Source organism: Cynocephalus volans, chromosome 1 (genome assembly GCF_027409185.1).
Source record: "Cynocephalus volans isolate mCynVol1 chromosome 1, mCynVol1.pri, whole genome shotgun sequence".
In the NCBI taxonomy this organism is placed as follows: domain Eukaryota; kingdom Metazoa; phylum Chordata; class Mammalia; order Dermoptera; family Cynocephalidae; genus Cynocephalus; species Cynocephalus volans.
The window spans coordinates 267,101,732-267,127,985 of NC_084460.1; the positions used below are offsets into that span (position 1 = coordinate 267,101,732).

Sequence of the window (26,254 nt, forward strand, 5' to 3'; positions counted from 1 at the left end):
TTCAGCCAGGAGTTGGTAGCTATAAGGGCATGTGGAGGGAAAAGATGGGGCCACACATGACTGATTTTGAGTTTGACCAGGAGAATTATGGCTCTGTTAACAGACATAGGAAAAGTTGGTTTGGAGAGGAGGACTGATGATAGGAGTTTTGCCTTTAGGAGGTGAGAGGAGAAACAGGACAGCAAGGGACAAAGGGTAGCAGATTTTAGGAATGTACAGCATCCAGAGAAATACATTGTCATGGAAGTGAAGGGAAAAAATAATTTCAAGAAGGAGGTCATGGTTGAGTGTCACAAATACCAGGAATACAGTTAGAAATCATACCCTTGACTGCAGGACTTTGTGGATTTGTGAGGGATACACTAATACATAGAGGAATTTATTGGGGTTTATAGAGGCACAAGGAAGAACTTATCAAATCAAAGCAGGTGAGAGGAGGGATGTGTTCCCCAAGGTGGAGGCAGCAGTGACCATGTTGGAATGCCAGGGAAGGCACGGCATATTCCAAGAACTGAAGGTAATTCAGTAAGGCTGGACTTCAGAATTAACAGAATTAGGGGTGATTAGAAACACAGCTCAAGAGATAAGTAGGAGCCAGAGTATGAAAGATCTATCTATGTCACGCAGTTCCATAAGAGGAGCCATTAAATGTTTTTAAATGAGAAGGTGATCAATTCACATTTTCTTTTTGTGAAGCTCACTCTGAGGAGAGTGTGGTGAATAGGTTGGAAGGAGGGCAATACTTTTTTTAAAAATGTTATTTTCCCCTGACTCCACATTGTCTTGTTTTGTTTTGTTTGCAATCTCCCTCTCCCTACTCACATAGCAGGCTTCTCTTCCTCTATTCATTCCATAAACGCTGGTCTTGTCAGGGTTCCAGCCTTGACAATGAGACGAATCAGAACAAAAGGTGTACAGATATGAGATTATGGTGGAAGAAAGTGGACAGATATGTCATCTGTTACTTTACCAGAACTGACAGAAAAAGGAAGAGTCAGTAATGATTTTTCTGGCGTTGAGTATTAAGATGGATAATGGTGCCATTCACTGAGACAGAGAAACAGGAAGAAAAATGGATTTTGGAGGGATATAGTGAATTATTTTTTGAACATGCTGAGTTTGAGGTGATTCTGGGATGTTCAGGTGAACTTCAGACTATGTGGGTCTAAAGGCCAGAAAATAAATCTGAGTTAGAGATAAAAATTTTGCAATCATCAGAATACAGTTGTTCACTGAAGCAATGTCAGTGGGTAAAATGGCTAAGGGAGCATGTGTAGAGTGATGAGAGAAGGTCAAGGATGGAGCCCTAAGGAATATCAATATATTAGACATCGGTAGAAGTAGAATCTATAAAAGGAACAGCTAGAGAGGTAGGAGATAAATTAGGAGATTGTGATACCAAGGGGGGGGGAGAGACAGAGAGAGAGAGAGACAGCTTCAGGAAGAAAGACATGGTCAACAATGCCAAATGCTGCAAAGGTAAGGAATGAGAGATATCCATCAGATTTCACAGCAAAAGTCATTGGTGACCATGGCAAAACACTATGAATGAAGTGATCATTGCAGAGGCCTTTTTACAGAAGGATGAATTTTACATTTCAGAGGACAAACAGTTCCATATGATGGCAAGATCCACCATGTGACTATGGGAGTTAGTGGCTGAAGTGGATTGGAGAAGCAGATCATTGGAGCTGAGGAGGCTGGCGAGACTTGTTCTCATGGGCACTGATGTCATGGAGACAACAGCTGCGATCCAGGTGCCCACATCTTCAGCGAATGATGGAGAGTGTTAGGAGTTCAGTGGGTGACAGTGAAAAGAAGTGTAGAGGAAGATGTAGGTGGATGGCACGACAACCCAAGGGACAGCAGTTTTTACTTCAGGGTGGCGAAGTAATGGTTGTGAAGTGGTATTGGGGAAAAGGGAGGCAGGTTATTTCCACCTTTCAGTGATCAAAAGTATGAGGAAGTTCTAGGAAAACCAACGTCCACTTGAGAATACTACAAAGAAGCAGTGAGCGTATGGTCTCATTTAAGGAAAGAAGCCAGAAGGAAATTCATCAGAGGTTAGCTTTTAGGGAGTTTTTAAACCAGGATTGAGGAGAGGAGAGTGAACATTGGGAGAGAGGGGAGCAGTGGACACTGGGTTAAATGACAGGAAGCACAGAGCAGTATGGAGATAAGTTTATATGGGGAAAACAGGAATAGTCAGAGGCTTATATTTTGAGTAGTGACAAAAAAAAAAGACAAGACGGGAATCCTAGTGCCAGGGGTCCCTGGTGGGTGGAAGGACTTAGGCTTCCCTGCAGAGAGCTGGCTGACTGATCTGATTGTGTTTTCAGGGACTCCTAACCCAGATGGCAACAGCCCAATGGAATTATTTTGTTCTCCCAAATTTTATTGTGTTAGGAACAGGTGTAGTCTCTAGGGTATGGGAGGTCTTTCTGGAAACAGTCACCCCCAGTCTGGCTTGACTGAGAAAACACCATCAGATTTGGTTATATTAATTTGGTGGCTGGCAACCAGCATTTAAAATGGACAAGAAGAGAAAATATTAGAGTGCATTGCATCTAGAAAGAGTAGGTATTATGTTTTTCAACTTTTGTTCCAGTTGTAGCTGTACTTACATTTCTGTCTGGATGTGAATACAGGATACATATGTATTTCCTACTGTGGATTGTGTTGAAGGAAGAATCCAGGTTGCAAGGGATGAAAGAGTGAGTGGGTGGTTAGGTTAGTCAGCACAGACTACACTTTTGAGAAATGCACCTATGAAATGTCACACCTTAATACCGCAGTGCTTTACCATTTACAAATGCTTGTAGACAGAAGAGGCAGAGAGAAAGGGGCTGACCAGCAAGTAGGTGGGAGGTGTTGTGACTGATTAGTGAGAACAGTCCTACCCTTGGGATGTAAAAGGCATTTCAAGCTGACCCCCTAAGGAGCTCTGTCTCTGCCTCAGCCAGCTGACTTTCTCCTTCCCTGTCATGTTTTAATTTTCTGATTTTTTCCTCCAGTTTCTCAGGATGGTGTAGTGAGTCAGGCAGGGCTGAGTTTGAGTCCTGAGCCCGACTCTTCCTAGACATGTTTTTAAAGTTTCCTTGAGCTCTGGTTTTCTTGTCTGTAAATTGAGGGTAAGCATATTTTCCCAAAGGCTGTAGCCTTTCCTGGTCACCATCTTCCTATCTTCTGTCCCTCACCTGTCTTCATCTTCCTCTTGCCTTCATCCCTTCATATTGGAAAACATATTTTTAAGCACAAACTATAGTATCTTATCTTTTACCTGGAATTTAAGTTTGTCTTTTATATGAACATTTATATTTATGACCAATTGGAAGGTTTAAATTTCAGTATAGGAATTTTGTACTTTGGTAGCTTTGGTGAATGGTAAAATGAATAATGTTTGTGTTTGAAGCACCAGGAAGAGAAAGCATTGGAAAGACTCCTAGAACCAGTAAATATTTGAAGTAGGAGCCATAAATATATTTTAACATTCTTAAATGGCTTGTGAACCTGATGTGGGAGCTGCAGGGAACTGTAGAACCCCAGATATGCTGTGGTGGGTAAACTCCCCAGGCTCCTGCTTTGGTCAGACCATGCTGCTCATTAACTTGGCTCCAATGTCTCCATGTCATTGCTAGGTCAGTACCAGTGCTGACATCTCTGAAATTCCTATTTCCAAGATGCATGGAAAAACTGGATTTATCCACATAGCTCTGCATCTGCCATTTTGCCTGTGTCTCCAGGAATGCTGGGCCTGTTCCTTTCCTTTCTAAACTGCCAGTACATGTTCTCAGTTGGCATAGTTCCTTGTAAACACTAATGTGGTGTTTGAATTCTCAATTGCCAGTGGCACTGGAAAATAGCAGAAGACACTTGGAATGCTAAGCATTCTTTTTTTTACCTTAAGCTTCTATATTGGTGGGAAACTAGTAATGTCTCTGGTTCCTGTGCCTCATAACTACATGGGACATTTTAAAATTGGGGCCCAGAATGTATTTCTTCTGTTGTTTCCCTACCTCCCTCTCCCATCACTACCCTTTCTCCTTTCTTCTCTTTACTATTTATTTCTTACTCTCTTTTTACGTTTTTGGGGGGGGAGGGGAGGCTACTTTCTTTTGGTTTCTCTTCCCTCTTAATCTATACTATGTATTTCCCTTCAACTTTGAATTTAAGACTTTAAAAATAAGTTTTAAAAGATAATGATTCTTTTACTTCCTAATATCATCTAGTATATGTTTCCCAGTCTGGTCTCCTTGTGTTATGTTTTTAAAAGGGTTTCACGTCAGAGAGACTGGAAAACTTAAGCAGTTGCAAACTTTAGAGTATCATTTCCAGGTCAACTTTGATCTTATATGCCAAGTTCATCAGTGGAGAAAAAAATTAAATCTTTCATATCTAAATCAATAACTATTGTTTCAAAGGAAACTTAAAAGTTTTACTTTAGATTTTTAAGGAAAGGGTAATTCCTTCAGTATCAAAGAAATGAGATATCAGGAAAAGCCAGAATCCCTTTGTTTAAGACACAGTCTGGTTACTTGATTTTCCTTGTCCTTTTTTACCCCTCTGAATGTAAAATCTTAATTTTTTTTTTTTTTTTGTCTCTCAAGAGACACTTTTATTATATTCTTCCAGATGAATGTTTTTGATTTAGAGGAGAAATCAACACATAGTGGCTCAAATCTCTTTAGGTATGGTGTTCATTCCTTCCAGCTTTTCATGTTTCAACTTTTGCGGGGCCTGGCATACATCCACCACCAACACGTTCTTCACAGAGACCTGAAACCTCAGAACTTACTCATCAGTCACCTGGGAGAGCTCAAGCTGGCTGATTTTGGTAAGTTGCCCCTCAAGTCTCCTTCTGGACTGTGAACAATGATGTTTTTGTGTGTACTTTTTTAAAGCATTAGCTAGTCCTGGCCTTTGAAAGCTGGAGGCCTGGGAACATGATGCTTTCTGAGCATATCATACTACTGCATAGGAAGTGAGAGGCAAGAAACAGGGAGAGATGGGTTGTTCCTAGGATTCCATCAAGCTCCAGTCTAGTCAGATGCCCCAAACTGGGGCACTGCTGCTACCTCCCTGCCATTTTTGATATAGAGACATTTGTATAGTAAACTGTACTTAGTAGGTATCCCTAAATCTGAGTGGATGTATCAATTCTATAAGAATAGATCTAGGTTATTCCAGGATGGCAGAATAAAGAAGTAAACCCCAGATTGTAACATGAAGTGCTGGAAAGGAGGCTTTAGGACACTTGCTCCTGCTTGCCTAAGTATCTACATAGTGTGACTGTATGGGTACCTGAAGTTTTTATTCCCATCAAAGTGATTTCCTCTTTGTATTTTAGCAGTCATCAGAGTTTATAATTATATTCACACACACACACATATATATATGTACATGCATGTACACACATTAATATATGTATGTACACATGTGTGCACACACAAATGTATATATATTTGTGTGATGATTTCATCTCCTCCACTAGACTGGAAGCATCATGAGGGCAGCCTGGGTCTGTTTTGGCTTATCATTGTATTCCTAGCACTGGTACCATAGCAGGTGCTCAATCAATATTTGTTGAAAAACTGGTTGCATATGAGCTGAGGAACCACTCTTCTCTGTTTGGCAGATGTCAAATGATGATGAAGATGTGGTACTTTATTCTGAAATAGTAGTTTTCATCCTGACATGTAAGCATTTAATAGACATTCATTTATCAGTTTTCCACAACAGTGAACTCATCTATTAAAATTTTTCCCAACCATAGATCATACGATTCTGTGAGATAAGCAGCTGACCAACAAAGGAATGCTCATTTGGCAGAGGAGCACTTGAGAGAAACTCATCTAAAGTCCTACCCAACTAGACAATTTGGATTAGCAGTCCTCACCCTGTATCTATTAAGCTGCAGGTTCCTGGACTGCAAAAATAGAAGGTGGCCATATTAGTTGTGCACTGAGTTCAGTTGCTGTTACAGAGACCCAGAATTACAGAGGTGTAACCCGATAGAAGCTTAACTTTCTCTCATTTAACAGTCCTCACCTAAGCAGTCAGAACTTATGTGGTGACCCCATGGTGCCTTGGCCCAGTCTTCTGTCATATGGCTCCACCATCTCTAGGATATTGCCCCAACTACATATTTCAAGACGGCTTCCACTTCCTTCTCTCACAGCCTAGAGGAAGGAGAAAAGGGAACCCCTCCATTAAAGGCATGATCTGGGAGCTCACACATCACCTCTTTTCTCATCATATAACAATAACTTAGTCACTGGACCCTGCTTAGCTGCCAGGAAGGCCATATCTAGCTGCAAAGGGGGACAAAATTTGAGAAATTCACTTGACAAAGTGCTACACCAGGGTCAGGATAATTGAGTAGTTCTATTAAAAGCACTCAAAGTTTGTGTTTGCTTTTTATTTATTTTTTATTTTTTTATTTTTTTTTATCTTTCTTTTTTTTTTTTTTTTTTTGTCTTTTTCGTGACCGGCACTCAGCCAGTGAGTGCACTGGCCATTCCTATATGGGATCCGAACCCGGGGCGGGAGCGTCGCCGTCCTCCCAGCACCGCACTCTCCCGAGTGCGCCACAGGCTCGGCCTTGTGTTTGCTTTTTAAATGTTGTTTACTCTGCCAGTTATACTCTTTCTGGTTAAATGCCTCACTGTGCCTCCCCAGACAATGGGTGCTATGCTTTTCTCCTTTGGGCAGGTCTTGCTCGTGCCAAGTCTATTCCCAGTCAGACATACTCTTCAGAAGTCGTGACCCTCTGGTACCGGCCTCCTGATGCTTTGCTGGGAGCCACTGAATATTCCTCCGAGCTTGACATATGGTAAGAGCTAGTGCGAAGAAAATGTGAGTCCTTCTACCTGTGAGGGTTGCTTTATCATCTGTATTACATTTTTAATAATAATTCTAACAATGACAATTACTAATATTTATATATAGAAACATAAAGTGCTTTGAAATACATACTCATTTAATTTTTGCAAGAATTCTGAGTTTTTATAGTTAAAGAAACTGAGACCCAGAGAGCTCTTGCCCAAGGCATCCTCTGAATCCAATGTTCTTTCTGCCACGCCCCCTCCTTGCTCCTCTCTTTAATCTTTTGCCTTTTCTCTACTTTAAGAGCTTGTCCTCTGGGCCGGCCTGTGGCTCACTCGGGAGAGTGCGGTGCTGGTAACACCAAGGCCACGGGTTCAGATCCCATATAGGGATGGCCAGATCACTCACTGGCTGAGTGTGGTGCTGACAACACCAAGACAAGGGTTAAGATCCCCTTACCGGTCATCTTTAAAAAAAAAAAAAAAAAAAAAAAAAAACAGCTTGTCCTCATAGAAGCACAGATATACCCCCAAACCATAGACAAACACACACACACATACACATCTGCATGGACACACTTACATATGCCCAAATGTAGTTCAGAGCCTGGTGTAAAAAATACCAAGATTCAGGAAACCTAATTTTCATGCCAATTCTATTTCTAATCAATTACTCTGAGTTCTGTTATCTTGAAAAAGTCAGGTATTCTCTTTGTGTCTGTGTTTCTCCATTTTTAAACTAAGGGTACTAAACTCTTTCCATGAGAGATTAAATGGGATTGTAGTGCAAGTATAAGAATCACATAGGTGCTATTAAGTAGAACCACATAGTTGGGGAGACTCTCAGATTAATGGGGTACAGTAGTGAGCATAGGATCTCAGGCATTCATCACCCTAGAACAGCACTGTTACATTATCTGGACCTTATTCCTAGAGATTTATCCCAGTCATTTGTGGGCCACAGTTAGATGCGTGATGACTTTACAGATATAGCTAATTCCTCAAAGGTAATAAAATATACGGACCTTATTCAATGACTTAGAAAAAAGTGTTTATGTAAACACAGGGCTCTATTTTTAAAAATCAATAATGATTTTTTAAAAAGACCAGAGTGTCTAAATTAAGCTTTTAGATTTCCAAAGAATTAAGAAAGGTTGCAGAAATTTTCCTCCGGTGTATCTAGAGTCCTTGATTTCTGATACCTGGTACCATCTCTAGAAATATCACCTGCTAGTCAAAACCCTCCTGAAACTGTCAGCTCACACTGCTCTGCACTGTCACTTCAAAGGCCTTCAGCAGCATCTGGCTTGCTCAGTTCTTAATGATGGCTTCCTGGTTGTGCTCCACAGAGTAAAACTTCTACCCATCAATTTAAAACTTTGTTTTATTATAGAATAGTCAAAACATTCAAAAATAAATATATCATATATGTAGATGAGTGATTGTCAACAAGGGGCAATCTTGCTCCCCAGGGGACATTTGGAAATGTCTGGAGATATTTTTTGTTGTCATAGCTGGGCTGGGGGGGGGGGAGTTGCCACTGGCATCTAGTGGGTAGAGACCAGGGGTGCTACTAAATATCCCACAGTGCAAAGGACAACCCTACAACAAAGATTTATCCAGCCCAAAACATCAGTGGTGTCAAGATTGAGAAATCTGACATAGATTAAGAAGCATAATAAAGTGAACTCCATGAACCCACTAGCAGTGTAACAACTAGAACATAACCAATACTGTCGCATCAACTTGTGTCCTTTTCCCATCAACCTGCCCTTCCACTCGAGCAGCTCCTACCTGATTTTACTTTATTTGATTTTTTTGGTCATCATTCCTTGACCCCTTTTTAAAGTGGTATTTTTATATTTTGTATGTATTCTAAAAAAGTTTATTTTGTTTTACCTGTTTTTGATCTTTAAAAATGGTATTATATTGTTTTTAGTCTTCTGTGACTTGCTTTTTTTCACCCAGTATGTTTCTAAGATTTGTTCATGTTGATCTAGGTAGGTACACTTTATTTCCTGCTGATGAACATTTCAATTACTTAGTTTTTTGTTTTGTTTGTTTCTACTATTTTGAACAGGCTTGGTATTTATATTTAAGAATTTCTCTAGGGTACTTACCTAGGGATAGATATTCTGTGAATGTTCAACTTCATAAAATAGTGCCAAATTGTTTTCCAAAGTGGTTCTAACAATTGATACACCAGCAATGTATCAATGTTAGTCAATGATAAATGTCCCTTATCCACATCTGCACCAACTTTGTAATATCAGATTTCTTAGTTTTTGCTAATCAAGTGGGTAGAATGGTATCATGGTGTGATCTGAGTTTGCATTCCCCTAATTACTAATGAACTTGAACATCTTTTTATGGATTACTTGCCATCTGTGTTTTCTCTTCTGTGAAGTACTTGTTTGTGTCTTTTGTTCATGTTCTGTTGTTCTGTCTCCCTCACTCCCTCCCTTTCTTTCTTTATTGATTTTTACAAGTTCTTAGTATATTCTGGACACTAATTTTTTATCAGTTGTGTGTGTTGCAAGTAGCCTTCTTCTAGTTCAGGCTTATATTTTCATGTTTTGATGTTGTGATTTTGAACTAAGTTCTTAATTTTAATATTGTTGACCTTATCGATCTTTTCTTTTATAGTTAGCCCTTTTGGGTTCTTGTTTAAAAACTCCCTTTCCCTGAGATTAGAATAATATCATCCAATAAATTCTTTTAAAGGTTGTAAAGTTTTTTCTTTTCACTTTATTTCTTTACTATATTGAAGTTGACTTTTGTATGTGCTAAACAATTGTCTCACTCCAATTTCTTCAGCAATGCTTCATGCCAAATCTCTTATATATCAAGTTTTCATGATGCATAGTTCTGGTTCTGGGCTCTCCATTCTGTTCCACTGGGGTCAGTTTATCTGTCCCTGTAACAATGCCATACTGTACTGATTTTTATAACTTTATAATAATCGTTGATATCTTGTAGGGCAAGTATCCCCACCCACTTCATTTCCTTCTTCAAGAGTGTCTTGCCTTTTTTCCTTTCTTATTTTTCATATAAATTTTAGATTCGGTGTTTCAAGTTTCATGAAAAATCCTAGTGGGATTTTCAGGGGAATTGCATAGAAATTATACAGCACTTTGAGGATAACTAACATCTTTATAATACTATCTCCCAATTTTTGAACATGGTATATCACTCCATCTGTTTAGTTCTTCTTTAATGATTTTTAGTAAAGTTTTGTAATTTTCTCTCTAAGGTCTTACACATCTAAAGCAAAGGTTCTTGTAAGTCTGTTTCATTGTGTATTGTTTCTTTTGGTTCTTGCATATGGTGTCTTTTTTCCATGCATGTTTAGTTTTTTCTGACAGTGATATGCTAATTTGCCTTGGAATTTTATTTGTGGGATTTCTTTGAGGCCTTAAAACCTTCAGAGAGGTTTTGCATTTGATGATGCCAGATATATTTTTAAAAAGCCAAGTTTACTATGGTATTTTATATAAGTATTGGTCTACCACCCAGATCTTGATTTCTTAAAACCATTTTCTGCTAAAAAGAATGTGAATTGTTTGGAGAAATGGTTGATCCTAAAGCCGGGGCAGGGAACATACAAGATGAGCCTGGGGAATCTCATTGGGCCAGAAAAGTTTCTTAGAAAGTGATCAAAAAATGGTGGGAATATGTTAAAAGGACATGGGAAGCAGCTTGAAGAGGCTTCCGCAGGCCAAATCTGGGACAATTTGAGCATTGAAGTAAATAACGAGCACAATGGATTATAACCTATTGAATAAAATAAAAGTACATAAGTTCATACTGAAGGTTAAAAAAGGAAGTTCCTCCTTTCAGGAGAATACCAACTAATAGAAGGGGAAGAAATAACAGAGTTAGAAAATCACTATTTTGTAACCAACATAGTAGTTAATTGTTTGAAACAAGAGTTACCAATGCTAAAAAACAGGGGGAAAGTTTGATGAGGAATAAGATATTTACATAGTCTCAAAGTACTCTTCACAAATCATTTATTAATTACAAAGGAAAAAACAGTAACTTTACAGTAGAGAAACTTGGCAGACAACATCTTACACAAGTGATAAAATTAGTATTAAGAATAATAGCACTGACGTGTGGCAGTTAATATGATGCACTGAGCAGGATACAGTATCATTTATGTGGTATTCCTGGGGGGGAGGGGAAGGTATAGCCTGAATCTATTTATGAGGAAACATCAAATAAACCCAGTCCGAGGGACATTCTTCAACGTAACTGGCCTGTACTCTAGAAGTGTCAAGGTTTTAAAAGGCAAAGAAAGACTGAAGAACTGTTCCGGATTAAAAGAAACTACAGAAACTTGTCCACTAAATACAACGCATGGTCCTAGATTGGGTCCTGGGAGAAACGGAGCCATAGAGAACACTATTGGGACAATAGGAGAAATTTAAATGTGGAATGTGAGTTAGACAGAGGTATTGGATCAATGTCAAGTTTCCTGGTTTTGATCACTGTTCTGTTGTGATTTAAGAGGATGTTTTTGTTCTTAGAAAATTCCCACATAAGTATTTAGGGAGTGAAGAGTCATGATATCTGCAATTTACTCTACAGTGCTTCAGAAAAAAATAGATATATAGAGAAAATAATGAAAAGAAAGTGGCAAAACTTTAACAACGGATGAGTCTGTTTGAAGGATATGAGAGGTCTTTCTACTCTTCTTGCAACTTTTCTGTAAGTTTGAAATCATTTCAAAATTAAAAGTTGCCCCCAAATTGAGAAAAACCTGATCTTTCACCAAAGATAGTGTAGTAAGCACTGGCCTAGCATGTAATCAGTGCTAATAATCATTTTATGTGTGTTTGAGAATGTATATTCCCTAATTGTTTGGTACACGTGTTCAAAAATTTAAGGTTGTTAATTGTGTTACCCAAATCTTTATTATCATTTTTGTCTGTTTAACCTATCAGTGAAAGGTGTGTTGAAATCATTCACTATATTGTTGATTTGTCATAATTCTATCCATTTTTACTGAATATACTTTGAAGCTATTTTCATTAAGTGCACATAAATTTAAAACTGTTCATTATTCCTTTGTGCACTTTAGATATTACTTTTGCAATAATTTTTCTTTCTCCTGAAGTAAATCTTTTAGGATTTCTCTCGTGTAGTCCTGTTAGTGACGAACTCTCTTATTTTGTTTTCTGAAGATAAAGCCTCATTGTTGAAAGGTAGTTTTGCTGGGAATGCATTCTAGATTGACAGCTATTTTCCCTCAGAACTTTGAAGATATAATTCCCCTGCTTCGTCTTCCATTGTTGCTGTTGAGAAGATTGCTTTTAGCCTTATTGTCTTCCTCTTGCAGGTGATCTCTCATTTTCTCTGGATTTTTTAAAAGAGTTTTTCTTTGCCTTTCTTACGCAGTTTTCACTAGGAGGTGTCTAATGTGGATTTCTTTTTACTTACCCTGCTGAGTATATATTGTGCTTCTTCCACTTATGAATTCACGTCTTTCATCAGCCATTTTCTTTTTGAATATTGCTTCTATTCCGTTCTCTCTATTCTCTCTGTCTGGAGCTCCAGTGAAAGATCATTAGACCGTTTTCTTCTATTATCCATATTTTTTATTCTCTCCTTCACACTCTCAATCTCCTTAACTTTCTGTGCTGCATTCTGGGCAATTTCTTCAGCTCACCTACCAGTCCTTTAAGTCTCCCTTAAACTACGCATCTCTTACCTTTTTACTGCATATGCAGATATGTATGTTATTCCATTGATAAGAGTTTCATGTATTTAGTCATGAATAATCATGACACCTAGAAAGTAAAAATTCAAGTATAAGTTAAAATTGTCATTACTCATTAATTCCACTATTATTGTTGTTTGCCTGGTAAAGCCAAAAATAATAGAAATAGAACAATGGGCATCTTCCCTTGAGCTTACTGTATTCGTTCACTCAAACTAATTGCTAGATATTGGGCATCTCCATTAATATCCTCCTCCCCTCATTTTTTCCCTTTTCTTTCAGAGTGATAAGAGGAGAAGTGAGTAGGGAGACAATTTCCAATTGATAAAAGAAGAAAAGGGGGGGGGATTCTATTCTGCTGGGCCATGCAACCCCTCAGGGTTCAAGCTGAATACCTTTGCAGGAGGCAGATGACAGTGGGTGAGCATCAGCGCCTTTGTTTTAAAAACAACCAATTATAACGGGTACAAGAGCATCTCCTTCACAAGGAGGCCTGTGGCTTTGGTGTCGGTGGGGACCCAGAGCCAATGAAGAGGGCTCTGGTTACCTACAGAAAATGCACGAGTAGGACATACTGCTTATTTCCAGTGCTTACAATCTACATTCTCTAATCTCCCAACATCTTTTCTTTCTCTTTCTGCTATCTTTTCAGGCCTTAAAAGATTCCATTAGGGACTTCAGTGAGAAAAACTCAATGTTTTGGGGTGACTACACTGTTGTCGTTGTTTTTCACTTTTTTTGTATTGGGTTAAAATATGCATAACAAAATTTACTGTTTTTAGCCATCTTCAAGTGTACAATTCAGTGGTATTCAGCACATTCACTTTGTTGCATAACCATCACCACTATCCATCTCAATACTTTCATCATCCCAAACTGAAACTCTGTACCCGTTAAACAATAACTTCCCATCGCCCCTCCCCTCTGGTAACCACTGTGGCACTTTCTATCTCTATGAATTTGACTACTGTAGACACCTCGGATAAGTGGAATCATACACTACTTGTCCTTTCATGTCTGGCTTATTCCACTTAGCATAATGTTTTCAAGGTTCATCTACATCACACACTGCATTTTAAAGAAGGATTTATTTTGGTAGACAAGGTTCTCTATTCAGAACTGACTCCAGGCAGCTGCTGGTTTTAGGACTATGGAAAGTTGTCCCTGCCTGAGACATTCATCACTGGCACGTTTCTCACTGCAAACTTCCAAATATAAAGAGTGGCCCAGGGAAAAGCAAATGGAGATGTCATGTCACTGCTGTATACTATGTTGTTCCAAATTAATTAATTTTCACAGTGAAAAATAAAATACTGATTCATTTCTCCCAATGACAGGTTTATATGCTCCTTGCCACCTCTGAAAAACCTAAAACTCCTGAGATGGTTTTTACCCTCCAGGGATTGCCTAAAGAATTTGAAGAATCTTTTTCTCCCTTATGGAAGAATTTGTTCATGCTCAGAATGGAGAAAAAGTTAGGAAGAGAGCCAGAAAAAGCAAGAAACATTTAGGCTGTTTCCTCTAGCTTGACTGAAGAGCCACAGTTGGAGCAATAAAATGACTCAGTGTCTTCTCCCTTCTGGAAGGATTCACTGTTTGATGCCACCCAGTCTTTCTTCCCCCTGCATGTGAAGTCTGCCTTCATCTCCACGGGCTGCCCCAAGGGTATCTCCACAGAGCAAAAATCCTCTGAGAAGTCTCAAGATATGTAGGGTGAGAAGAGCCACAGGAATAAAGATTAGGAACAAAACAGAAGAATAAAATGAAATAGGAGCTGGTTCCCTCTTTGGATCTGACTGTTCAGAATATTTAAAATGTTTGCTTAAGGCTAGTCTGGGGTGGGCAAAGTAGATGATAGCCACGTGACTTTTATTTTTTATGTGCTTCTTAAATTTAGAAATACAGCAGTTCTGAAAAACAAATGAAAAAACAGGAAGATGAATTATATAGGTTTTAAAGAATAATGCTTACACCTAGAAAACATCTTTTATCTTTTAAACTTCCGGTGCACAGACTTATTTTGTTACCAGTGCATTGATATTTATGGGATTTATGGATATTCCAGGTACCGAAATAAAACTGATATAGGAATGTTGTCTAAAGGCATGCATACTTGTGTGTACACACACACACACACATACACACACAAATGAGTAACCCTAGACTCTAGATACTTTTGTGTGCACACACACACATACACACACACATATATATAAATGAGTAACCTTAGACTCCTAGGTAAGGAGTTTCAATCTTCCTCAAAATGCAAATGGAGAATTTCAACCAAATAAACCAAATATTAGCATTTTATCTTTGTGATACAAATATTACTTTGTAGTAGCTGCATAATGGCCTGAATGTCCCAGTTTTCACAAATATATTTTACATAATTTTGTACCCTGTCCTAGTGGTGTAGAAGATAAAAGACACTCAGAAATTGTGTAACACATATTGCACAAGTGTATTAATACTCAATGCTGTACCCCACAGTTATGAACAATCAATTATGTTTCAATTAAAAAGAAAAAGAAATTGTGTAACAAAAGGACTTTCTTCTTGGTTCCCCACAACTGCCAATATAAAAAGACGCCATGAAAAGGCAACAAGCTTTTTCTGGGCAATAAATACCTTTTGGGTAGAGAAGAAGTGGACAACAGGTTTAAATCTAGGAATAACTATGTTTTTCGAACCTCGTTTAAAATACCTTTTAGTCTTCTAGTGATTGGTGAGCCCCTAGGGATTCTGGAAGCTTTATGGGAACTGGATGGAGGGTGGTTCAAGTCTTTAAAAGCCAGCACATTTCCATTTCTATTTTATAACCAAGTCATGAACCAATTACATATATGTTTTACACACACACACACACACACACACACACACACACACACACACACACTCTCTCTCATGTATTTCACTTCAAAATGAAATCATCTGAGGCCTTTCAAGTGCAAATGGAGAAGCATGGTGAGGGGCAGACCATTTGGTGGTACTTACCAGCCAGGTTTCTCAGTTGGCTAATCTCTTAGCTGACCATTGCTAGCAATCAGGATGGTTTTTAACCATTTCACAGTTTTCTGTTACTTTTATTCTCCTCCATGTATTGCTTCATTTATACCTTTTATATCTGTTGTTTTAAAGACAGGAAGCAAAAAGAACACAGGTATTTAAATACAAGTTAATAAGGAGCTTTAAAATTACAATAATTCCAAAAATTCACCTCAAGGTACTCTTTACCAGATTAATAAGTTACATTTGATCAAAATTCTTGTGTCACATATCAAGATGTCCCTTATAGAGCAAAAATCAGTAAAAAGAAAAAAGGTAGTCATTAGATCCAAAGTAGCTTTATCCTCCAGTTTGACCAACATGTCGGAAAGAAAATTTATATATCACTCTATTTAATCTATTTTAAGATGCACATTTACTGTTAAATCAGGATGCATCTTACAATCAGAAGCATCTTACAGTCAGAAGCATCTTACAATATATAAGTCAGCCAGGCTGCAGTTGTGACTGTTGTTATGATTGCCTATGTGTGAATGTCAAATGAGCCATCATCAAAACTTACAGAGTGTGTGTCAATGACTTAGAAGAAAACCCTGCAAATGAGGGAGGGAGGTTTTTTTTTTTTTAAACCCTTAGGAACCAAATTGTTGTGGAGAAGGAGTAAATCAGACATGCATTCTTTAGGCAGGAGTCAAAAGTAAGCTAACTCTATGTAATTACAAAAGCCAGCTTAGGAGCACAGCACCAGTTCTTTTATACATTATTTTAAGAAATGCTGCATCATCAAACTCTTAATATAGAAGATGATACCATGGGTAAACAAAGATATCAAAGAGTCTGAGTCAAATGCTGAATGTAAAAATGTTTTAGGAATACCTAAACTAATTTATTTTGCTTAATTTTTTTTTGCATGTACAAGTATGCTGTATGATAAAATAATCTATGTCTAATTAAATTTATAACAGCCCTTTGAATAAGTATAAAATAAACATTTTGATCATGTCATAGTTTAACTTGCAGGTTTTTTGTTCTTAATGGTACTTAAAATAATAATGTCTCAACAGCAATAGCATCTTAGATTCAGTGAAAAGGGGTATGTAATTTGGACATTTAATACTTTCTCCTCTTCTCATAAAATGGATAGCTAATGACTTGAATTGCGTAAAATGTTTGCTAACTATATCGTGTTTGTAACTGCTGCTGGTCGTGTTTCGTGTTAACAAAAATCTGCGGGCTCAGGCTTAGTTTTATTTGATATAAGGACTTTCTTTTTTTGCCCAAGATTTTTAATAGCATGTGGTCCCTATTTAACTGTCCCCCCAATATTTCTCTGGAGGAGAAATTCTGGTAGTTCAGTTTGCATATTTGGTTTCCTTGAAAGTGTCAGGTTTACTCTTGTTTCCTTTGCTAGGGGTGCAGGCTGCATCTTTATTGAAATGCTCCAGGGTCAACCTTTGTTTCCTGGGGTTTCCAACATCCTTGAACAGCTGGAGAAGATCTGGGAGGTAAGAGAAAAATTCCTCTTAAGAAAAAGAAATATCTGCATTTCAAACTTTGAACCAAATTTTCCTTAGAGACAAATGAAGCAGACCATCTGCTTTGAGATATTGAACCAGGTCTTAAGATTGTGGAAACTGTGTGTTAGCCACAGGTATAAGCATCTTAGAGGTGTGTGGTCAGGAACCCCCCTGTTTACCCATAGCAGCCCATGAGTCCACCCCACTGACGCTGTTCAGGTCTCCTGCTTCCCATTATTATTGTGTCAACATTCCAGGGTAATTTCTGCCATTAATTCTTAGGCACATCCCTACCTTGTCACCCCCAGCTCTAATTCTACCATGTATTTGGCTCTGGATCTTTGTCAATTGAAGAGAAGACACTAAATTTACATAAAATCCTGATAAAACAGAGGCTTCCATGTTAGTGTGAGAGAGGTACACTGTTTATCATGCTCATCCACAACCAAATTCCCAAGGCGTCAAGGTACCTTTGTGGGGGGGGGCAGAACGGGGTTCTTTTTTTGCTCATTATCTATCCTTTCCTCATTTGTACTATGATGTACTTGGTTTTTATGTCCCTTATCTAGTACTATAGTCATACTATAGTCATTACTATAATCATCTATATATTTCCTTTTTTGAGGGGGGGTGATTGTTTTGTTTATAAAATATACATAACATAAAAATTTTAAGTATATAGTTCACTGGCCTTAAGTACATTCACATTACTGTGCCATCATCACTGCCATCCACTTCCAGAACTTTTTTGTCATTCCAGACAGAAGCTCTGCACCCATTAAACGATAACTCCCATCTACACTCTTCCCCCAGCCTCTTGGTAACCTCTAATCTGCTTTCTGTCTCTATGAATTGGCCTGTTATAGGTACCTCATGTAAGTGGAATCGTACAACATTTGTCTTTCTGTGTCTGGCTTATTTCACTTAGCACGATATTTTCAAGGTTCATCCATGTTGTAGAATATGTTAACGTGCTTTAAACTGGCGACAGGGTCGGGGGCGGTTATCACTTGCTATCCTGGATCCTGTCCTTGTCTTCCGGCTGACATTAAATTTCCTTTTGGAAACATGAGGGATAGTATAAGGGAACATGGGAAAAGCTGGGAAGCATTCCCAAACTAAAAGAACATTTTTCAAGTCAAAAGACTATTTCTCAAAACTTTCCTGCAAGACAGATAAATGCTAACTTCACGTCATTGGATGCTGGAACATCATCTAAGCTGGAGGCAGACTAATGTAATGGCTCTGGAGTCAGAAGCCCAGGCATTGAATTCTAGCTACTTTCTAGCAAATGAACATGGGCAAGTTATGTAGTCTCTCTGAGCTTCAATTTCCTCATCTGTAAAATGGGGATAGTGATAATGACTTTCTTTTTTTTTTTTTTTAGTGTTTCCATTTTATTTTTATTTTATTTTATTTTTTAACTTTTATTTTGTCGATAGACATTGTGGTTGATTATTGTTGCCCATCACCAAAACCTCCCTCCCTCCTCCCTCTCCTCCCTCCCCCCCAACAATGTCCTTTCTGTTTGCTTGTCGTATCAACTTCAAGTAATTGTGGTTGTTATATCTTCTTCCCCCCACCCCGGTTTTGTGTGTGAGTGTGTGTGTGTGTGTGTGTGTGTGAATTTATATATTAATTTTTAGCTCCCACCAATAAGTGAGAACATGTGGTATTTCTCTTTCTATGCCTGACTCGTTTCACTTAATATAATTCTCTCAAGGTCCATCCATGTTGTTGCAAATGGCAGTATTTCGTTTTTATAGCTGAGTAGTATTCCATTGTGTAGATGTACCACATTTTCCATATCCACTCATCCGATGATGGACATTTGGGCTGGTTCCAACTCTTGGCTATTGTAAAGAGTGCTGCAATGAACATTGGGGAACAGGTATACCTTTGACTTGATGATTTCCATTCCTCTGGGTATATTCCCAGCAGTGGGATAGCTTGGGTCATATTGTAGATATATCTGCAATTGTTTGAGGAACCTCCATACCATTTTCCATAGAGGCTGCACCATTTTGCAGTCCCACTAACAATGTATGAGAGTTCCTTTTTCTCCGCAACCTCGCCAGCATTTATCGTTCAGAGTCTTTTGAAGTTTAGCCATCCTAACTGGGGTTAAATGGTATCTCAGTGTGGTTTTGATTTGCATTTCCCGGATGCTGAGTGATGTTGAGCATTTTTTCATATGTCTGTTGGCCATTTGTATATCTTCCTTAGAGAAATGCCTACTTAGCTCTTTTCTCCATTTTTTAATTGGGTTGCTTGTTTTCTTCTTGTACAGTTGTTTGAGTTCCTTATATATTCTGGATATTAATCCTTTGTCAGATGTATATTTTGCAAATATTTTCTCCCACTCTGTTGGTTGTCTTTTAACTCTGTTAATTGTTTCTTTTGCTGTGCAGAAGCTTTTTAGTTTGATATAATCCCATTTGTTTATTTTTCCTTTGGTTGCCCATGCTTTTCGGGTCGTATTCATGAAGTCTGTATCCAGTCCTATCTCCTGAAGTGTTTCTCCTATGTTTTCTTTAAGAAGTTTTATTGTTTCAGGGTGTATATTTAAATCCTTAATCCATTTTGAGTTGATTTTAGTATATGGTAAGAGGTATGGGTCTAGTTTCATTCTCCTGCATATGGATATCCAGTTATCCCAGCACCATTTGCTGAAGAGGCTGTCCCTTCCCCAGTGAATAGGCTTGGTGCCTTTGTCAAAGATCAGATGGCAGTAAGTGTGTGGGTTGATTTCTGGATTCTCTATTCTATTCCATTGGTCAGTGTGTCTGTTTTTATGCCAGTACCATACTCTTTTGGTTATTATAGCTTTGTAGTATAGCTTAAAGTCAGGTAGTGTTATGGCTTCAGATTTATTTTTTTTGCTCAGCATTGCTTTGGCTATTCGTGGTCTTTTATTATTCCATATAAATGTCTGGATAGTTCTTTCCATTTCTGAGAAAAATGTCTTTGGAATTTTGATGGGGATTGCATTGAATTTGTATATCACTTTGGGTAGTATGGACATTTTCACTATGTTGATTCTTCCAATCCAAGAGCATGGGATATCTTTCCATCTTCTTGTATCCTCTCTAATTTCTCTCAGCACTGGTTTGTAGTTCTCATTATAGAGATTTTTCACATCTTTGGTTAACTCAATTCCTAAGTATTTTATTTTTTTGGTGGCTATTGTAAATGGACAGGCTTTCTTGATTTCTCTTTCTGCATGTTCACTATTGGAGAAAAGAAATGCTACTGATTTTTGTGTGTTGATTTTGTATCCTGCTACTGTGCTGAAATCATTTATCAATTCCAAGAGTTTTTTTGTAGAGGTTTTAGGCTGTTCAATATATAGGATCATGTCATCTGCAAACAGGGACAGTTTGACTTCATCTTTTCCAATCTGGATGCCCTTTATTTCCTTCTCTTCTCTGATTGCTCTGGCTAGTACTTCCAACCCTATGTTGAATAGGAGTGGTGAGAGTGGGCATCCTTGTCTAGTTCCTGTTCTTAAAGGAAAAGCTTTCAGCTTTTCCCCATTCAGGATGATATTGGCAGTGGGTTTGTCATATATGGCTTTAATTATGTTGAGATACTTTCCCTCTATATCTAACTTATAGAGGGTCTTTGCCATGAATGAGTGCTGAATTTTATCAAATGCTTTTTCAGCATCTATAGAGATGATCATATGGTCCTTGTGTTTGAGTTTATTAATATGGTGTATCACATTTATTGATTTGTGTATGTTGAACCAACCTTGCATCCCTGGGATGAATCCCACTTGATCGTGGTGAATAATTTTACGTATGTGTTGCTGTATTCTGTTTGCTAGTATTTTAGTGAGGATTTTTGCATCTGTATTCATTAAGGATATCAGCCTGTAGTTTTCTTTTTTGGTTATATCTTTACCTGGTTTTGGTATCAGGATGATGTTTGCTTCATAGAATGAGTTTGGGAGATTTGCGTCCATTTCAATCTTTTGGAATAGTTTGTAAAGAATCGGGGTCAATTCCTCTTTGAATGTTTGGTAAAATTCTGCTGTGAATCCATCTGGTCCTGGGATTTTCTTTGTTGGGAGCCTTCTGATAATAGTTTCAATCTCCTTTATTGTTATTGGTCTGTTCAAATTTTCTACATCTTCACGGTTCATTTTTGGGAGCTTGTGTGTGTCCAGAAATTTATCCATTTCCTCCAGATTTTCAAACTTGTTGGTGTATAGTTGTTTATAGTAGTCTCGAATGATTCCTTGTATTTCAAATGAATCAGTTGTAATATCGCCTTTTTCATTTCTAATTTTTGTTATTTGAGTCTTCTCCTTTTTTTTTGTTAGCCATGCTAATGGTTTGTCAATTTTATTTATCTTTTCAAAAAAACAACTTTTTGATTCATTGATCTTTTGTATTGTTTTTTGGGTTTCAATTTCATTAAGTTCTGCTCTGATCTTAATGATTACTTTCCATCTGCTAACTTTAGGTTTGGATTGTTCTTGTTTTTCTAGTTCTTTAAGGTGAAGTGTTAGGTTGTTCACTTGCCATCTTTCCATTCTTCCGAGGTGAGCATTTAATGCAATAAATTTCCCTCTTAATACTGCTTTTGCAGTATCCCACAGGTTTTGGTATAATGTATCATTATTTTCATTAGTTTCGATAAATTTTTTGATTTCCTGCTTGATTTCTTCTTGGACCCATATGTCATTAAGTAGAATGCTGTTTAATTTCCGTGTGTTTGTATAGTTTCCAGAGTTTCGTTTGTTATTAATTTCTAGTTTTAATCCATTGTGGTCTGAGAAGATACATGGGATAATTCCAATTTTTTTGAATTTATTGAGACTTGATTTGTGACCTAATATGTGATCTATCCTGGAGAATGATCCATGTGCTGATGAGAAGAATGAATATTCTGAGGTTGTTGGGTGGTATGTTCTATAGATATCTGCCAATTCCAATTGGTCTAGAGTCTTGTTTAGATCTTGTGTTTCTCTACTGATTCTTTGCCTAGATGATCTGTCTAATATTGACAGTGGGGTGTTCAGGTCCTCTGCTATTATGGTATTAGTGTCTATTTCCTTCTTTAGGTCTAATAGAGTTTGTTTTATAAATCTGGCTGCTCCAACATTGGGTGTGTACATATTTATGATTGTTATGTCTTCTTGATGGATCAGTCCTTTTATCATTAAGTAGTGTCCCTCATTGTCTCTTTTTATGGTTTTTAGTTTAAAGTCTATTTTGTCAGATATAAGAATAGCTACTCCAGCTCGTTTTTCTTTTCTGTTTGCATGGTAAATCTTTTTCCATCCTTTCACTCGTAGTCTGTGTGAATCTTTATGGGTGAGGTGGGTCTCCTGTAGGCAGCATATAGTTGGGTCCTCCTTTTTAATCCAGTCAGCCAGTCTGTGTCTTTTGATTGGGGAATTTAAGCCTTTTACATTAAGAGTTGTTATTGAAAGGTGTTGATTTATTCCTAGCATTTTATTGGTTGTTTGGTTGTCTTAGGTGTCTTTTGTTCCTTGCTTTCTGATTTACTGTTTGGTTTCTGTGTTTGTTGGTTCCTTAGGTTGTAGATAGCGTTTTTGTTTGTTCGTTTTCTCTTCATGAATGCTTTTTTTATTATACTAGTGGGTTTTGATTTTTCTTGGGTTTTTATGGCAGTGGTAGTTATTTTTCAGGAACCAAACCCAGTACTCCCTTGAGGATTTCTTGTAAGGGTGGTCGTGTGGTAGTGAACTCCCGCAGTTTTTGTTTGTCTGAGAAATATACTATTAGCCCTTCATTTTGGAAGGATAGCCTTGCAGGGTAGAGTATTCTTGGCTGGCAATCTTTGTCTTTTAGTATTTTGAAAGTATCATCCCATTCCTTTCTAGCTTTTAGGGTTTGTGATGAAAAGTCTGATGTTAGCCTGGTTGGGGCTCCCTTATAGGTGATTTGACGCTTCTCTCTTGCAGCTTTTAAGATTCTCTCTTTGTCTCTGAGTTTTGTCAATTTGACTATAACATGTCTTGGAGAGGGCCTTTTGGGGTTGAATATGTTTGGAGATTGTTGAGCTTCCTGGATCTGAAGATCTGTGATTTTTCCTATACCTGGGAAGTTTTCTACCACTATTTTGTTGAATATGTTTTCAATGCTGTCTCTGTTTTCCTCCCCTTCTGGGATACCCATGACTCAGATATTTGAGCGCTTAAGGTTGTCTGATATCTCTCTCAGATTTTCTTCAATGTCTTTGATTTTTTTTTCTTTTTTTTTTGTCTGCTTGTGTTATTTCAAACAGCCCATCTTCAAGTTCAGAGGTTCTCTCTTCAACTTCGACAAGCCTGCTGGTTAAACTCTCCGTTCTGTTTGTTTTTTATTTCGCTGAATAACTTCTTCAGTTCAGCAAGTTCTGCTACATTTTTTTTCAGGACATTGATTTCCTTGTACATTTCCTCTTTCATGTCCTGTATACTTTTCCTCGTTTCATCATGATGTCTAGCTGAGTTTTCTTGTATCTCATTCAGTTTCCTTGAATTATCACTCAAAATTCCTTGTCAGTCATTTCAAGGGCTTCTTGTTCTATAGGATCTAGAGTTTGAGATTTATTAACTTTTGGTGGTGTACTTTCTTGATTTTTTGTATTTCTGGTATCTTTTTTTTGATGTTTATTCATTGTGGCAGGGGGTTTCACAGTCCACCGGTTTGAGACTAATGACTAACTAGGATGTTGCTGTGGTTGCCAATTTGGTATGGCTACCTCCATGACTTGTCAGTTGGCCTCTAGTGCCTTGTGTGTGTGGTTGCCTCGGGTCTTGGGCCTCTTTGGGCAGCCACCTCTCTGGTCAGCTTGGACTCTGCTGGGCTGCTGGATCACAGAGCAGTACTGCAGGGTGTGTGGTCTCTGCTGAGCTTCCACTTCCTGTGCAGGACTTCTCCCTGTTACGTGTGCTCTGGCCTGGGCTGTTGGATCACAAAGTGGCGACCCCACAGGGTGTGTGGTTTCTGTCGAGTCTCCGCCTCCCTAGCCGGACGTCTCGCCGCTTTGTGCGCACTGGGCTGGGCTGGGACGTGTCTTCTGCAGCCCTCGTCTATCAGCTGGGCCTTCAAGACCCTGCTCGGCACTGCCTCACCCAGGAAGTCTACCAGGTTTCTGCTAGGCACAGACGACCGGTCATTCTGGGTGCCTTTGTAGCACTGTGTAGATCTTTCTTGGGACTTATCACCTTCCTCCTGGTATCGCGGTTATTTGTGTACTTGTCTTATCTCCCACACCAGAGCGTGAGCTCCTCAGGGAAGGAGCCTGCAGCACACGGTTCACCTTTGAATCCCCCCGGCATGGACCGAGTCCAGTGCCCACCCACAGTCAGCTCTCCGGCAGGTTCAAGCGAACTCGGGAGCTCTCCAACCACACTATTCTGAACCAGAAATTGGTTAGGTGTTTTTCCAAACTGGTGGCCACAGAGATGGTATCTGCCTCCCGGTAACAGGAAGTTTACCGGGGGCTGGAGCCCAGGGTGCGGTGGAGTGACAGTCGGCCCAGCCTGTACTTCCTTGCCCTCCCGACGCTGGCCGGGGATGCCCCACGCCACCAGCCCTGCCAGAGAACCACGGAGGGAGTGGGAGGGGAGGCCGGCCCGCAGGCCCTGGGAAGCCCCACACCGGGGCAAGCAAGTGGGAAGGTTCAGTGAGGAGCCAAGCCGGGCAAGGAGGGTCAGGCTTGGCCGAGCCGGGCCGGAGCCGCCACCACCTGAGAAAATGGAGGCAGCCCTGGGCCGGTGAGTGGCCCAGTGGGGCAGGCAGAAGCTGGGCGGGCGTCCGCCCCCCAAGCAGGGCCGGGCCGGGGGTCACTCACAGGGCTGTGCCAGGTCGGGTGGCTCCCTCTCTGCCTCTGCGTCGTCACCGTCCCCGTTCTTGGCCGCTGCCGCCTTGGGCTGCTCACTCGGTCTGGCGGCACGGCTTGGGCACTCCCAGGAATCTTCTTGTATGCCGGCCTGAAACCTCAAATCCTGAATAGGGCAGCTGGCCACCTTCAGCGCGGCCCCGGCCTCCGGGATCCTGGCAGCGTCAACAGCAGCCCTGGCGCCGTGTTCCCCTCAGGAATTCTTAACTGGGGGTCCAGGGACTCCTTAGAAGTCAGCAGATATAGAATTCAGGGAGACAAATTCAAGGAACCTGGAAACTGCAATTGCCAGAGGTTGCCGGGGAAGGGTCAGGCGGCCCTCCTCTGCCTTGGACCCACTCTAGGTTGATGCTGATAATGACTTTCCAAACTTGCTGTGAGAATTTCGTGAGATTGGATGCATAACAAGCTCTGTACGCCACAGTGCTCGATAAATGTTTGCTTTCTTTCTCTCTCATGTAAATTGTCGTAGAAATGTTTCAATAATCTAACTGCTAACAGGCATTACCTGATATTTAACCTAATTGTTCTGTTCTTCTATTTAGCAAATTACTTCTTGTCCACAATAGAGGACGCACAATAAGCACTGCATAGACATAACTCTGAAATGACCTTTTGCACATTTAACGAGTTTTTCCTATTTAATCAGGAAACGACACTTACTGGACATTCACCCTATATAAATACTCTACAAAGTTTTGTAAGAAGCTACAAGGCATGGAAAAAAGAAAAGAATAAGGAAAATGCATGATCTATGCTTTCACATGTTCAGTTTCTTGTGTTGTGAAGTATAAATAAATATATGTGAAACAAACTATATACATATGTAGACATGTAAAATGATGTAGGTATAAATAGTTACTATAAATTGTGATACTGAAATAAGGTGCTATTAGGATATTTGAAAAGTAGTGTATTTGAAAAGAATGCAAGTGTACCCTTGTGTGCTGTTAGTGTTTGAAGAGTTGAGTATAAATTGATTTTCAAAATATTATGTACTATTTTTAAATGACCACACACTTAAAAAGCAATCATTTTACAGTTCTTCACATTTAGCACAGCACTTTGAAATCATAGAACAGAAAGAGTGAGCTAGATGTTTCTGAGGACCTGATGACTTTCTAGTTATATTAGTTCAAATTTTCAGGACTGGTCTTGGGTGACTGACGCTGGCCATCTGAACGATGTTTTAGGTAATTCAGTAAGTGAAAGAATTCAGATTGAATATGAACATAAAGTACCAAAAAATGAGTGATACAGCAGAAACAAACATGTCTGAACAAATCAGTCTAACAAGTCCTGCCCAGGAAGCCATTTCA

The 26,254-nt window shown here is 39.1% G+C and overlaps 1 protein-coding gene across 2 annotated transcripts in view; it reads left to right on the top strand.

Annotated features, from left to right (window-relative positions):
* CDK15 (cyclin dependent kinase 15) overlaps positions 1 to 26,254 on the top strand; it is an 85,493-nt gene that overhangs the window by 22,649 nt on the left and 36,590 nt on the right. For both annotated transcript variants that reach the window (XM_063112066.1, XM_063112074.1), the window contains exons 7-9: positions 4,711 to 4,834; positions 6,712 to 6,832; positions 16,967 to 17,060. In XM_063112066.1, coding sequence (XP_062968136.1) covers positions 4,711 to 4,834; positions 6,712 to 6,832; positions 16,967 to 17,060 — 339 coding nt within the window. The remainder of the gene's footprint in view (positions 1 to 4,710; positions 4,835 to 6,711; positions 6,833 to 16,966; positions 17,061 to 26,254) is intronic.